Consider the following 15,823-nt stretch of genomic DNA (forward strand, 5'->3'; position numbering starts at 1 on the left):
GTTATCCTGGCCTGGTTTCTGCCTGCGCATCACCACCAGTTTTCACTCCCAGATTGGACTGCTCTATTCTGGATAGATAGCTTCTGTGGTCCACTTGATGATGATATGCTGTAGCAGAGAGACCCAGGTGTACTGCATGATGTGTATAGTCTGCTGTCGTATGTTTTGCACTGAGTATGACGTTCTATTGTCCTTTATACAAGGGCTGAACGATGTTGACAAATAACCATGTTGCGATTATTTTGTTGAATTGTGCAATAAACATGGCAATGCAAGTATTTTTTTTATTTATAGGCCAGAAATTGGGCTCAGCAGTTGGGATTTGGAAATTGAAGGAGTTCATACTTAGATTTGAGTTTTTGTTTGTTTTTTTGGTAGTAGTTGTGCAGCCCTACCATTATGATGTTACTATCTTGGCTGTAAATATGTCCCTGCACCGATGCTAACAACACCATGATTTATAACCAGAAATTTCTCTAAAGCGTCTCCAATGATGCAGCCGATTTCTAAATATGCCTCTTGCTCACTCTTTCTCCTCTACTTCTATCTCTGTCCCTCTGTCCATCAGGAATGTGATGCCAGACTTTGGCAGTGAGGTGATGGCGGAGGCACTGGCGCAGCGGGCTCTGGTGAAGCCTGTCTACACCATCCCCATCATTCCCCTGTCTAGCAGTAACCAGTACAGACACCAGGACCATTTGGACGTGAAGGACTACAAGAAAGTAAGGCCATACACATCCACAGTGTACTTGCTTCTTGCTAAGGTCTGGAATACTGTGGAAATTGAGTGTGATCCTTTCCAGACCTTGACAAGTGTGGGCGTTGCACAAAAAGTCTGCAAAAATATGGGGAAATGTAGTCGTTTAGTCTTGATGTACATGACAACACATTTAATGTAGCTGCACACTTCAGTTGTTTCACACACTGTGATATTGGTTGATGTGAAGAGTAATCTTCAGCTGTAGAGTGCAGTATACATTATATTGAACACTGACCCAATTTAAATCTAGTCAATTCTAGTCTTGAGAAGGTGCAAAATCTTTAATGAAAACTTGGTATGAACTATTGAAAATCAATACCATAGCGTGAGTACCATACTGATTTTTGTTATCAATATCTAGTTTGAAGGTCTCAAAAGGAATCAGATGTTATTGTAAAGCTTCAATATTATGTATTCTCACAATGCGAGTTTTATTCTATTTATAAAACAAAATGGCATGTACAAATGATACACAGAAAATAATTCTATCATAATAAAATGTATTTTTATTTTACAAAGAAACATAAGTATTGAATTAGAGGTATCAGAAGCAGTACCTAGTAAATTTCGAATATACTCAGCCCTAATATGAATCATTAATACAGTATATGGAAATACTAGGCACCTGGATGGCCCTCAGCTAGGAGAGTGACAGCTTGGCATCACTTGACTCACGGCTGGTAATCAGAGTTATGTCATTAAGGGGGTTGGGTAGTCGTTCTAGTTGCTGACTCCTTCGAACCCGCAGCGTTTAATTTTGAACCGAGGTGCCATATGCTTCAATAATGCAGCGCTTCATTAAGCGGCACTGTCGTGAACTCCCATGTCACCACCTCCCATTATAACTTCATTAGCTCCAGTGTCCTCCATCCCTCCACCCATCCTGCAGCAAGGAAACTATTCCCCCCCCTTTATTTCCTCTCCTCCTTGCTCTCTACCAGCTGGTTGACTCTTCCCTATTGTTTATAGACCCTCATTTTTGGTGTAACTCTACCCCCTCCTCCCCTATAGCTCTCATCCCCTCCATTGATTTGACAAACCACTTCTTCACAGTGGAGTCCCTGCTTCTCTGTGGCTTTCCTCCCCCCTGGGCTAAAGGACTGAATAGGAGTTGACTAATCCCAGCAGAGTTGGAGTGTGTTCAGACAGAGAGGGGTCGACCCACTGGGGAGGTGGGGATGGGGCGGGGGGTAGCGGTGGGGGTGGGTTGAAGGAGGGGGGGGGGGCGGCCATCTGGCTCGGCAGCGGCATCTGGCACGTGCTGCCATCTGCATATCAATGCCGCTTTACTCACTGTTGTTTCCACACACACCCTCACCCGTGCGTAGACCCAAACACCAGACTAATAGACACGCTTTGCATCTTGAAATACCTTTTTGATGGTGCAGACTGCAGTATAAACACGTTCTCCCTGTTCTTCTCCCCTCCCCTCCTCCCTCCTCCCAGCCGGAGAAGACGGAGGTGGTTCGAACCAAAAGGAAATATGAAAAGAAACCCAAGATCCCCCCTCTGTCAGCGCCTCAACATTCAGGGCCCTCGGTGTTCAATCCCAAGGACCTCAACCAGTACGACTTCCCCAGCTCAGACGAAGAGCCCTTCTCTCAGGTAAACATGACATTGTTTCACCATCACCGAATGAGAATTACTTTACGTTTTGGTATGTTTTTGTGACGTGGTTTTAAAACATTTCTACACTGGCCAGTAATATTAAAAATGCATCAGCAAAGCACTAAGGATTAAAGCTACAATCAATTAGCCAGATTTTGTCATGCGTTTTGTGATTACAGTGATTGCTGCAGCTGACCACTGTTTATCACATTCAGGGTGGGAAATTAACACAAGCCACCAGACAAATGTTGGCAAACTTTGGCTGTTTTGGCTGTTTCGTCTATTCTAGCCACCAAACCCTTTGCCAAGTAACCAGCTGTGCAGAGGTTGTATTCTAAAAATTACATTTGCCTAGTAAAGTAGTTAGAGTGGCTGGTGAATCTTGGAATCCATCACAGACTGTGGCAGGTGGATAAAGGGTAAAGCTTCCTGTCCAGATCTCTCCGTTTACTTCTGTCGTTTGTTTTTATTGTGCAGATCCATTCAGGTTCCTCGGAGGCAGAGGAGGAGAATGACCCAGATGGCTGCTATGCGTTCAGGAGGAAGGCCGGCTGTCAGTACTACGCTGTGAGTGCCCTCCTGTGACTCTCCCATGCTTCTATTTATAGAGCCAGCAGCAGGCCGGCCGGTCTGGCTGCCCTAGCCGTTACTCTTCCACACTCTGCTGGTCAGATCAATGCAATAACGGAGACTCCCCTTCTCTCTCCTCATTTCCTTCCCCGCTCTCAATTTCAATTTCTGGTATCTTCCTCATTTTCTCCCGCTCTTCCTCTGCCCCTCCCTTCTCCTTTTTTTTTTTGCCTTTCACTCATCTCTCCTCCTCCATCTCTTTTGCAATTCGTCCTTCCATCCCCTCAGTCTCGCCCGGACCAGAGTGGCAACTGGCCCTGGGTGAGCCCGTCAGAGGGCGGGCTGGGCGACCCACGCTTCCGCTACTGTCTGACCTCGCTGAACATGCCGCGGCGCTGCGTAGGCTTGGCACGGCGCCGCGTGGGCAGAGGGGGCAGGTGAGTTCACACCGGCTCTTCTTGTTCCGTGGCATAAACTCATTCGTTCCCCCCGGTACTGGCTGAGACTTGACCGGTGATGTCAGGATGCCTATGCAGGTCTGGGGAAAAAAAATAAACTGGATGATTTCCAGGTCTTGAAAAGTTGGTCCAAAAAGGTTTGTTAAGAATATCAAACGTGTAGACACATGACTATGCACTTTATGTAGCTGTAGACTTTCTTTCATTTCACATCTTGTGTCCTATAGCATGATATGGGCGTCGTATTGCCCAGCTATTATCTGTATATCATATTAAACACCAAATCTGCAAATTTAGTCAGGAAAACTAAAGTTTGAGAAAATGTAGAAATTTGAAATGAAATGTATGTAGGAACTGCTCATATCCACTGAGCAGGGGAAACCCAGCCAAATCCTAGTAAAATTTGGCTGTGGTTGGTAAGGTTGTCTACCCTACCAGCTACTTTGGCAGGTAACCAGCTATCATTTGGAGGTCCCATCCTATTATAAAAAATGAAGTTGGCTGGTAAAATGGGGAAAGTGATTTTGGGATTTGCCCGCCACTGTGGCCTGCAGACAAGTTAGAAAATGTAGTTTCCACTGAGATTAGAACAGCAATGTGCACTGCGCCTTTGTCTGATATATCATCAGTAATTACACTGAAGATTGAATAAAGCGCTCTCTGACTGGAGGAGCTGGCCAGCGGCTGCCTCAGTGCCAGGTGTAGTCGAGGAGATTAACTGGGTCGGGCGGTGTCTGTTTCACAGACACACATGAGATTAGAAATGTTCTTTTTCTGTGTTTGGAATCAACTTATCTGCCGCCCTGAGGGAGATTTGTAAATGGTATAGCCCAGTATTACAATGCCATCTCCACAGGATGACGTGTAATTATGACTCCAACACTTTATCATGTTACAAAACGTGGAGCTCAGGATGGTTTTTGCACTGCACATGTGTACTGTCCCATACTCATGCTAGCACCGCATGTTTTTTGCATTGTATTTTGTGCAGTTATATTTGTTTCAGGTAACCCAGACCAGTGCTGGTAAGGCACCCAACTATATTTGGTATTGGCCCACTTTAAAAGGGTGCTGGTGTGCACATTATAATTACATGTGTTATGCAAGCAACGGCCGCACCTGCACAGTATGTCAGTGATAAACCAAAGGGTGTTAATACTGTACCATACACATAATAGGCCTACTATGGCTACAGCACAGGACTTGTGCAGTGGAAATTATCTACAACTATTCTGCCTGCAGACTTAAACTACTGCCACTCTGTGTCTCATATGGAGAAAATGGTGAGAATTTTTCCCCCACATTAGCTCACCGAAGAAGCTGAATCTGTAATCGTCAGTAAATCCCAAATGACTTCACACTGGCTTTTGAGCAGCTCGGTGTTGTGGATGTATTTGTAACGGCTCTGTTGTTTGTGTTGCAGGGTCTTGCTGGACAGAGCGCACACAGACCTGGACAGCGTCTTTCAGAGCCTGGACTCGGACCCGGAGCCCGAACCACTCGCTTCACCACCTCCAAGCTCTCCGCTCCGCAACTCCAACGCCAGTACCTCAGAAACCAATACCTCGGACCCAACCAGCTCCTCCCACCTTCCCTCCTCTTCATCGCCCTTGTCGTCGTCGTCACCGGCATCTATGGACCTCAGTCAGATTCTTTTGAACATTAAATCTTGCCGCTGGAGGCACTTCAGACCACGGACGCTATCCCATCACCCCTTGGGTGGAGGAGATTTGTCCCGCAGAGGATTTAGGGGATTTAGCCGGACTGCGTCGGGACTAGCCCGGACCCTGCCTGGAGGAGCCGGCTCCCAGAACCGCACCGGCCCTGCACCTGCCCCTGTAAATGGTGAGTCGGTGGTCTCCTCCGCCATGCTGCATGATGTTCCCATTTCCATTTTAGGATGTGATCACACCTACAGTTTATCTTTGGTCCGAATCACAGTGCATAAGTTTACTTTGCTGCTTTTTTGTATTTGGTTTGTTAAAGGCGCAAATTGTCCAATTACAAGTGAACCAGGGCTTGTGAACAACAGTTACTTGGACTCACAAGTAGTTTGTTTATTGGGAGTTTTGGTAATCTGTCATCCCACAAGGTTAGAGATTTTGGCAGCAGGATTAATTTTAGTGAAGCATGATGGAAGTCTGCACTCTTGGCTGTAATTTACCATCTCAGGTGTTCATACTATTTAACTGCGGTTCATTTTGTTATGCTAGGCTTTCCAAGCATGAGTAACTGCTGCTATCAGATGTCGACATCCATCTCCTTATCCCCATAAAATCGTGCGTTTTGGGGCCGTTTCCTGTAGTCGGTTTGGACTCTCACTCCTAATGAATCGCACTGGAGTTCACTTGGAAGAGAACCGAGACCTGCAGTCTTGGTGCAGTTGCTTGCTGGGAACTTTTAGTTACAGGATGATGTTTAACCTCTAGGTCTCCTTGCATGACAGGCTTAAAAAGTTCTCCAGATAGTTTCTTCGGAGCTCAGCCTGATGACAAGCGGTCTGGCGGAGAAGTCTGCTTGCTTTGACCCTGTCAGAGCTTCCTCTCTCTCAGAATTCAGCTTTTTAGCTCTTGGTGTGAATAGCGAATTGGAGAATTGGCTTTATAGAGTGTGTGCGGTGTGTACGGGGAGGGGTGTAATTGGAAAATTTCTCCATGCATGAAATTATGTGAGGTGCCATTGTTTCATTGATTTTGCGCGTGTGTATATATGCCTGCGCCTGTTTGATGAAGGTGAGAAAGAATTTGACTCAAAAGCCAGCTCAGTGTTGTTTAGTCGGCCTGCTGCTGCTGTGTAACACATTTCGATGAGGCATTTCAAAGGTAGATTGCTCTGCTTCAGACCGGGCCCCCATGCCGCTGGTAAATCAAATGAACCCTCTGCATTCAGACCCACTTTCCTTATTAGAATACATTAATTCCTGCTCTCCCAGCTTGGGGGAGTCAATTAGAAATGGTCCTGTATAAATAGATTCATGAGAGGTGCAGAATTGAGTTGGGGTCGGTGGCCACAGAGGGGGAACCTGCTGAATATTAATACAGCGCTGGACTGGGTCAGAAAAAAGTACAATGTAGAATGTCAAAAAACATGACACGGCCTCTGAATCTGTTGAGAACTTCCTAATCAGTAGATAACTTGGACAAGTTCAGAATGGGACTAGAGCCGATTTAGTTGTGGTTTCAGCGGTCTGTGTTGGAAGTGGTCTCAGGTTTCCTACGCAGGTCTGAAAAGTCCGGAAATGTATTTAGTCGAGATGTCACATCTTGAAAAGTTTGGGATTTGTTAAATAATTACGGAAGATGACGGTAAGAAAGCGTTTTTTCAGCCTCGATACACACAACAGTGCATTTTATGCTGTTGTAGACCCAGTGTCTTTTCACATTCTGGTAACTGTCGTGAAGAATTATCTTCAGATATGGAGCAATATGGCTTAGTGGACATTGCTGAGCCAACGTCAGCCTGCATTAAACGCTGACCAAAATCTTCACATCCAGTCACAAAATCAAGGCTTTGAGGAAGTATCCAATTTTGAAATAAAAGAGTGTTTCTGTGTGTGTGTGCTTTGGTTGCTAGATAATCTGTGGAATATGGAAAAATGTACTTGTATGCCTTTTTAATCTTTGTGATTGATGCCTTTATCTTGGGAAATAATGGATATTTGCAACCTCAAGGCTTCTTTCAATAATTAATAAAGTGAAACGGGGAAAAAGATGATGATTTGGTGTTAAGAGTACGCCTGCAACAGGGGATCAGGAGTGCTTTGTTTTTGTGGTTTGTGGGCAGAAAAAGTTGAGAACCATTGATTTTAAGCTAATGCTGGGCCTAATTATGGATTTCAGTACATTCAATCATTTTGCTCCTTTCTTCTCCTGGGTAGAAATAACATCGGGCAGGTGGAGACTAGTTCTCATTGGAGACTCCTGTCACACATCTAGCTTTCGGCCAGTCCTCATTAATGTCAGTTAAAGTGCCTTTTTTTTTTTTCTTTCTCCCAAATATGTGAAAAATTAAAAACTGACACATCAGTTTGGGACACAAATGACAGACTGCAGTAGATTTCAATTTTGGCAAGTGATCTGAAAAACTACTGGCTAGTACCCAAACTGCTTGTTGACCGTTTTGGACTGTATTATTTTGATAACTAGTTAAATTGTGATGTAGAGTGTGTATTGGCCATTTAAATTAACTGTCATCCACCACATCCCTCCAGCATCATGTAATATGAGTGCTGCCTCCTGTAAGTGTTTTGGTCACATAGTGCATGTTATATGATCTGACTGTGAATCCCAAGGTAGAGCTAACAGCCTCAACACACGGGCAGCAGTGAACAGGACTGCACGGTTATTGGCATTTAATTTAGCGAGCCTCGTATCTTTTCAGTCACTAGTCTCTCACTCTATTACAAGCTAATGAGGCTAGCAACATCAGCTGTTATACTCCCATGGGATTATCGCTAGTTTTGTGACACAATTACAACATACCGCTAATTAGAAAAGGGTTACTTGCTCAGCATATTGTGTAGGTATTCAATTTGTTGCACTAAGACACAGTGCAACTCGGAGCACAGACTGTCTAACACCATATGCTGCATCACAATGAATTATGGTCATTGTAATTCACAAACATGCTTCAGTGCTTGACAGCATGAAAGCTTACTTTTTTTTTTTTTTGTTGTTTGTAAAACGCCAGGTTTGAACACCAGCTTTGTGCATAACGGCACCAAAAATGAATCTAAAACGTCAATTCAGTGGGCTGCCGAAATATTAACATTATATGGGAAACACTTCTATGAATCTTTTGCATAATTATCCAAATTTGATGTCATCAGTCTAGTCAAGACTTCAAGATTGGATGACTTTTCCCTCAGGGTGCACTGATAGAGGTTTTCGCCGGGCAGGTAGAGGTACTGAAGGCCTTTTGAGAGCTTACAGATATCATGTGAGGCTGTGTAAATTTTTCTTAATATTGACAAATTTGGCCACACCACTTTATTGCTTGGACAGGCCACACAGACATGTCTGCCCTAAAAGTAGCCTAAATCTGATGCACATTTGGTGATGGTGTAGGCAGGTTACATTAATAAAGCATTAATGCAGCATAAAGTTGCATAGTTCAAGTAATGAATAAAATAACTGCAATGTGTTAGAATGAGAATATAACTAACAATGTTTTAAGAACGTTTTGCTGAGCACACATGCTTTTTCAGTAACACCTGCTTAAATTTCATACTGTTGCACACATTCACATGTAGAAGCTGCCCAATACAACCTCAGCCTGTCACTGATGAACCGCTGAACGACTCTATCGGAGCATTCTGCCTCGCTCAAAGCTAACTTGACAGCATTTGCAGACTAAAATAGGGGACAAAAGCTCATTCAACATCCCCGCCCAGTTCTTCTTGCCAGTCTGGGACATTCAAACCCGTGACCTTTCAGTCACAAGCCCACTTAAGGCTGCCACTGCCCTCGTTGTGAAGCTGTAGGGGCAAACAGCTTCACAATCAGTAAGGCTTTGCTTTTGTGAACACACACAAAACAAAGGTCAGGTCGTTGACCCACAAGTGTCCTGGGGGGCATGTGGATTAGGAGGACTCCTACTTCTTGTATAATCTATTCTAAATAAATTCTTAATTTAAAAGTTTAATGTATTCCAGGGTTTCTCTTATGTTCAAAAGGTCTGGTAGGTCACCCTTCTCTAAAAAGTTGGCAACCCTAAAAGGATTAGATTTTTTATGGGTTTCAGTGGAGAATTTTGGTCTCCCATGATGGTCTAGATGCTGTTTTAGAGGCTAACAAGAATAAAATTAGGGGGAAAAAAACACCAAATCCTTGTCAATTTTGGCATGAAATCGGTCAAATTTAAAGATACTGAATATCGGCTATGGGCGGCTTAAATACAAAAACATTGGTATCCTCCTTCAAAAGCCCATATAGATCCACCCCTGTTTGTTATATCTGTTGTCAGGCACTTTCATTCTGGGCAAGAGCCTCAGCTAAATAACCTGAAATGTAAATGTCCTACCAAGTGAACCACACAGCGAACAAAGTCCCAGTCCCAGTCCTGGTTCTGACCTGTGTGTGTGTGTGTGTGTGTGTGTGTGTGTCCTGTCCCTCGCTGTCCTCAGTGTTCACGGCGGAGCAGTACCAGCAGCACCAGGAGCAGCTGGCCCTCATGCAGAAACAGCAGCTGGAGCAGATCCAGCAGCAGCTACAGACCAACCACTCGGCATCCGCAACCAACGCACAGGTCAGTTGGGACAGATCCAGACTAGTCAGAATAAAGGAGCTCCCATTGTCATTTTTATGATCATCAGATGTTCCTACGCAGGTGTCAGGAAAAAAAAGCCTAGAACTACCTTTAATTTAAATGGATAAACAAATGAATAAAATGTTTAAGAGTAATGCATTCAACTGTTATTTTTAAGATGGAGTACTGCCAATTGTGGCGTCCTGTTCTCCTCTTGCTATCACACTTTGGTTTTGTTTTTAAGCAGCTCATTGGCTGACAAACAACTTGCTCTAGGAAATTTATATATTTTTAACAAATAATTTTGATTGACAATCTTATCTGGTGGCTTTGTATCTTAGTTCACACTTTAAAAGTTTCAGGGAAGCGGCTGTGTGTGGGTAGAGGGTCCTGCTCCCGTCGAGCTATTTTGGCTGTTTCTTGCAGTCTGTGCATTTAATTTTGTGTATGCCTCCATCTCTTTACAAATGTACAGTTCTGAAACGCAGAGAGGCAAATGGAAGCAGTATTAAACTTTTAACGGCCCAATATGGAAATCATTTACAGTTGAAGGTCGGTTCGCCCATTCTTAAGAAATGGGACACATCCTCAATCCCACGAGCGGCATTAACCGCCGCTGCCTCCACTCCTATTTGGCGTCAAAACCGCTGAGCTCAGTAGTTTCGCGTACTTGAGTGGTGACCTCAGCACTTTAGCTCAGTCCCACTTTATTTTGGTCTGTTTTTCATCCAGAGTCTGGCGTCCAAGACGTTGGACCAGGCCAGCGCCCAGTTTGCTGCTTCGGCCCTCGTCACCACGGACCAGCTGCTGGCCTTCAAGTCCAAGGAAGAGCTGGTGCTGGCCAGTGGAGTCAACGGGGTCCTGGCGGGTACAGGTGAGTTTCCTGACTGGCACTTTTCACTTATTTTACCAATGAAATCACTGGACCAGGACCAGCTGTGGCCATGCGCCCCAGAAATTGAAGATGATTTAGTTTTGGATTAATTCTACCCTTATTCTCACTGGGGAAATGCAGATCTACTAGTATCTGTCCATTTTCATATGATAATGCCTGCATAGACTAGGAAGAGAGAGACAAATCAAGTACATCATTTGTAGATCTTACAGTTGGGGAATTACTCAAGTACAGAAAAATATTGTTTTTCTTTCCCAGTGCACACATCACTACATATTTGAAGTAATCGTAGACCCACTGTCAATTTGCATATTGTTCAGTCCCAATACACAAAGGACTGCACTTTGTACGTTGTTGTAGATCCACTGTTGTAATACCTATTGCTGTGAAGAATAATCTTGAAGTGTAATGTCCCATAATATCAAACACTAACCTTGAAATCTAGTCAAGAAAAAAGGTTCGTAGTCCTTCCAGTTTGCTACAGTAGTGATGCTAGTCTTCTTCTGCATTTCTGAGCCGTCTGCTCCTTTCCACAGCTGTGTTCAAGGGCTTGCACCTCTCCAGCTCCACCTCGGCCCTTCACCAGACCAACCAGTCTACACCCACTACCACGGGCCCGACCTTCCTCCAGCCCTCCTCCAACTCCACCACTCCTTCGCCTGCCTCCGCCAACGCCGCCCCCACCTCGCTCTCCTCCACCCCCAACGCCCACGCAGCAGCAGCGCTGGGGCTCTTGGGATGCAGCGCCGCCAACGCCGCCCCCGCCACCACTCAGGTCCTGATCGGGAACAACATCCGTCTGAGCGTGCCGTCGGCCGCTAGCCTGGCCGGACGCCACATCCCCCGGACCCTCGGCAACGTGCCGCCCTCTGCCTTAAAGCTGGCCGCCACCACCAACCTTCAGATGCCCAAGGTCTCTGGAGCATCATCCATGGACATGGGCTCAAGGTGAGGCTCCGCTCCACCGGTGCAGCAGTAACCGCTGCAGGCAGGTTTTGGAAACCAATCCGTTAACTGTAACTAGAAGTCAACAGTTGTCTGTGCCTGAAAGTGCAATATAAGTCTACATTAAACCATTTCACACATACGGCCTTTTCCATATATGTTACGGTTTTCTAACGTTTAAGGGTGAAGTGTGAAGTTCTGGTAATTTGTAACTTGTTAAGAGTTCTGTATTGCCATAAGCAAGAAAAAAGCCTATGCATTAACAGATAAGACACGCATAAGCATTTAAGCATTTAACATGACTTGGCAAAAGCCTTAAATTTGGACAGATGAGATGAAACTTTAATGATGCCCATGGGGAAACTAGGTGGATAAATAAGTAGTGCCGGTGAAGTCGCCTTCTACCAGAAATTATACAGTTGAGAGTCCCACAAACTGGGGAATCCACTGGGGTCAGCCTGTAATAAGAGCGTAGTGCATGGGGGATAAATCTGCAAAAATTCGCCATAATTACAAGCCTGAGTTTTATGAAGTTTTGAAAATAACTGCTCACACCAAAACGGAATAAGCCGGTTCAGTTTCAACACTGCCAAGAAATGCTACATATTCCATGTGTGAAAGGTGGATTTGGTGTTTTACATCAACTTGTCATGAACTGATTCTATACCATATATTTGTCTTTCATACCAACACACTTTCTACACCGAATTCACTTGCTTTCCTTTCAAGCTGTAGACGGTTTTCTTCCGCAGGTCTGGAAAGCACGGGAAAGTTTAGAAAGCAATTTTGTCAATTTCGTGACAACACTGCCAAGAAATGCTACATATTCCATGTGTGAAAGGTGGATTTGGTGTTTTACATCAACTTGTTATTAACTGATTCTTTATATTTGTCTTTCATACCAACACACTTTCTACACCGAATTCACTTGCTTTCCTTTCAAGCTGGAGACAGTTTTCTTCCGCAGGTCTGGAAAGCAGGGGAAAGTTTAGACAGCCATTTTGTCAATTTCGTGACAGCAAAAAGAAATTATGATAAAGTTCAGGAAAAGTGTAAAATCATCACTCGGCACATTACTTGGCCCTGAGAGACTGACTGGTGCCAAGCATTATCCTGTAGTGTAAATGTGTAGAAACCTAAAGTGTGCAGTATGAATCCTCTGAACAGCAGTGTAATGTTCCCTCTCCTCTCCTCTCCTCTCCTCTCCTCTCCTCCGTCCCACAGGGATAATCACGACCAAGACAAGCCGGCTCTGAACAGTATAGCAGACAACACAGTGGCCATGGAGGTGACGTAGTAGCGGTGCGTTCAAGAGTCCGCTCTTTAGGTGCTGTGCATCGTAGCATCGGGAATGCAAAAAGGGACAGCAGGACTCTGACGCAGACGGACAGAACGGCGAGTCTCCACAGCGACTGTGGCGGCTCGGTTGCAATTCTCATCTCTCATGCTTTTTAAACGTTTTTTTTTTTTGTTACCGTTTAAAGTAAAGATTGACATCTGTAAATTATGAATATGGCAAGAATTGGTATCTGTACAGTAACTACATATTTGTAATATCCCCCTTGTATATATGTTACTTGAATACAGAACTGTCCATTTGTGATGTTTTGCACTTGGGAGTCAGACTTAAAAGAAAGGAAAAAAAATAAGCCGAGTAACTTGTGGAGAGTGTGAGAGATGTGTGAGTTGTATAGAGAAGAGTTTTATCACATCATGTGCATGGTGCGGAGCCTGCTGTTTTTATCTATTTATTGTGCTGTGTTTACAGTTTTTCTTTTTCTTTTTGTTTTCGGTTTGTTTTGTTTTTTATTTGTACACTGTACCTTTGTTGGTTCCTGTGCTGTAGTAAATGTTAGGTAGCTACGGACTCCTGGGTATTTTTGTATATTGTGAACACAAAGCAGGTTCCCCCCCTTTTTTGGGTCCCTGTGCTTCTCTCTGTGGATCATGTGGAAATCAATGGTGACATACATACAGACTCGGAGGCCAGGAGAGCCGGGGAGTAGGAGGATGAAGAGGAGGAGGAGGAGGTGGTGTTGGCGGGTGGCTGTGGTGCTCTAGAGGAGGGGTACACCTCTCTTCCTGGGATCTTCCATTTCCATTGTCCCAACACAAGTAACAAAACAGGGATGAAGTCTCTTCCCAGAAGCCTCCGCTGCTTCTGATTCAAAGCACTATTTTTTTGTGATGTTTTTGTTTTTGTTCATGGTTTTGATAAATATCAATGCTGCTTTTGTATTTTTAATTTTTTGTTTTGTTTTTAGGGGTTGTCCTTCATTTTCATGCAACAGGAGTCCCCCTTTCTTTAATTTTTTTTAACCCCACACACTTTTTTGTAAAACAAAAAATTGAGTTATTTTTGTATTTTCTCCTGTTCTTGTGGTAAACTTGATTGTAAGCTTCTCGTTTATTGAAAGACTTCATTCTTTTGTTACTTGTTCATGCATAGGTGATAAGGGAGGTGAATGGCAGTAATTGCTGTACGTGTTTCATCATTCCAGTTTTTGACAACAAAAAATGCTAACAAGGGGAGGGGGGGGGCACGGAGGACTGCTGTTTTCTCCCCTCTCTCCCCACTTTTTCTTTTCATTTTCTTTTTTTCTTTGAAAAAAGAATCTCCAGACGGCTGCAAGGCCAAAAACCACAAGTATTGGGTGCCTTCCTTTGGGGAATTATATGTACTCTCTTCTGTGAAGAGTTAGGCACAAAGACAGCATTACTTAGTAGTGCTTCTCGTCTTTGTCAGAATCTGAATGCCCAGTCCAATGGCAGGATATATCCTTGAGGTTTACTTGTCCCACCTGGAGGCTGAAAAGACTAAAAAAAAAAAAAAAAAACAAGAAGAAAATGTGACAGAACTCTCACTAAAATATGACAATAAAGCCCAGGGCATTAAATGTGAATTGTTTCGACTTTATTTTATATACATGTGTGTGTGTGTGTGTGTGTGTGTCCCTCACGAGAATATAAAGATTAGGAAAAATCTCCAACATGATATTTTTATCCTATCTGTGATTAGGATTAGAATTTGGAGTTTGGTTTAGTCCTCACAAGTATAGTAGAACAAGTATGTGTGAGAATGATCTTGGACAGCATACAATGAACCCCAAATATTCAAGAAATCACAGATTAATCATGTTAATCATATTCATAATGCCTCAATTATCTGTGTTTGAGCCACACACAGAATTTAGAGATCCTGGAAGCTGAATCTCCAAACCCTCCTGTCTTGTTTTTGGAAGTTTTTCACGCGAGTTGCCGCTCACATGAGGAGACTGGGGGTTGGATGAGGTAATACTTCACACTGTACTGAAAGTGGAGGTCACAGTGGTGGGTTTGTGTGCCTGCAGGGGGGGGGGGGGGGCTGTGTGGTGGAATCAATTAGGAGCAATATGCCTCAAACACTTCACAGGCTGTTCAACATCAGTCATTACATCAGTCTTACATGAGCTCGAAAACAACACACACACACACACACACACACACACACACACTGAGCTTCCAGGGACACATTCCCCCATGGCAATTCAGCAGTCTGGAAAGCGCTGGCTGTCTTGTCTGTGGCAAAAATGACTCCCAAGCTTTTTCATTCACCCCTGCTAGAACCGAGCCAGCGTGCTCAACCGAAGATTGTTTATGTTGCGGATGATGAATCACTCAATAGTAAGGCAACTGGCCCACCTTCCGATCCGCACAAGTGGGTGTTAACCGCATGCGTTCTCATTACGATAGATGAGTTTGCGAGCAACGTCACATAAAAGTGTGCGCGCGCATCTCAGGGGCAGAAAGGCTACATCTGACATCTGATAGCCAGCAGTTACTCATGCTTGGAAGGCGTAACATACAAAAAATGTACTGTGATGGGCATATTCAGCTATTTCTTCATGAGCTCTCAACACCATAGAAGGTAAATTATGACAGAGCGCAGACAAGTCCATCATGCTTAGGTAAAGTTACAGGGACTGGAATTGGATTTTGTTTTAAAATCTCCAAAATCTCTTAACAGGATGTCACCAAAACTCTGTCCAATAAACAAGCTGCTTGTGAGTCCATGTGACTTCTGTTTACAAGTCCTGGTTTGCTTGTAATCGAGCAGCGTGAACCTCAACGAACCAAATACAAACTGCGACAAAGTAAACTTTGATTTGGACCGCAGTAAATGAACAGTAGGGGTGATTGCACCCTAAAAGCGCTCTCTGCTTCTTCCTCCTCGCAGCTTCGACTCTCTTCCTCAGCCCTTGGTTTCTGATTGCAGATTCCTCCGCATCAGTGAAGCATTCAGGATAAGCAGCGGTGGCGGGGCGGGGCGGGGCGGGGTGGGGTGTGTGTGTGTGTGGGGGG

The 15,823-nt window shown here is 44.2% G+C and overlaps 1 protein-coding gene across 2 annotated transcripts in view; it reads left to right on the forward strand.

Moving 5' to 3' along the window:
* epc1a (enhancer of polycomb 1a) overlaps nt 1-14,385 on the forward strand; it is a 31,632-nt gene extending 17,247 nt beyond the window's left edge. For both annotated transcript variants that reach the window (XM_071895400.2, XM_071895399.2), the window contains 9 exons: nt 569-722; nt 2,207-2,365; nt 2,846-2,935; nt 3,227-3,375; nt 4,820-5,241; nt 9,521-9,642; nt 10,375-10,516; nt 11,074-11,485; nt 12,707-14,385. In XM_071895400.2, the coding sequence (XP_071751501.2) occupies nt 569-722; nt 2,207-2,365; nt 2,846-2,935; nt 3,227-3,375; nt 4,820-5,241; nt 9,521-9,642; nt 10,375-10,516; nt 11,074-11,485; nt 12,707-12,779 (1,723 nt within the window). In that variant the 3' untranslated portion in view covers nt 12,780-14,385. The remainder of the gene's footprint in view (nt 1-568; nt 723-2,206; nt 2,366-2,845; nt 2,936-3,226; nt 3,376-4,819; nt 5,242-9,520; nt 9,643-10,374; nt 10,517-11,073; nt 11,486-12,706) is intronic.
* Nucleotides 14,386-15,823: the final 1,438 nt, after the last annotated feature.

This window comes from Centroberyx gerrardi, chromosome 22, assembly GCF_048128805.1.
Source record: "Centroberyx gerrardi isolate f3 chromosome 22, fCenGer3.hap1.cur.20231027, whole genome shotgun sequence".
Lineage (NCBI taxonomy): Eukaryota > Metazoa > Chordata > Actinopteri > Beryciformes > Berycidae > Centroberyx > Centroberyx gerrardi.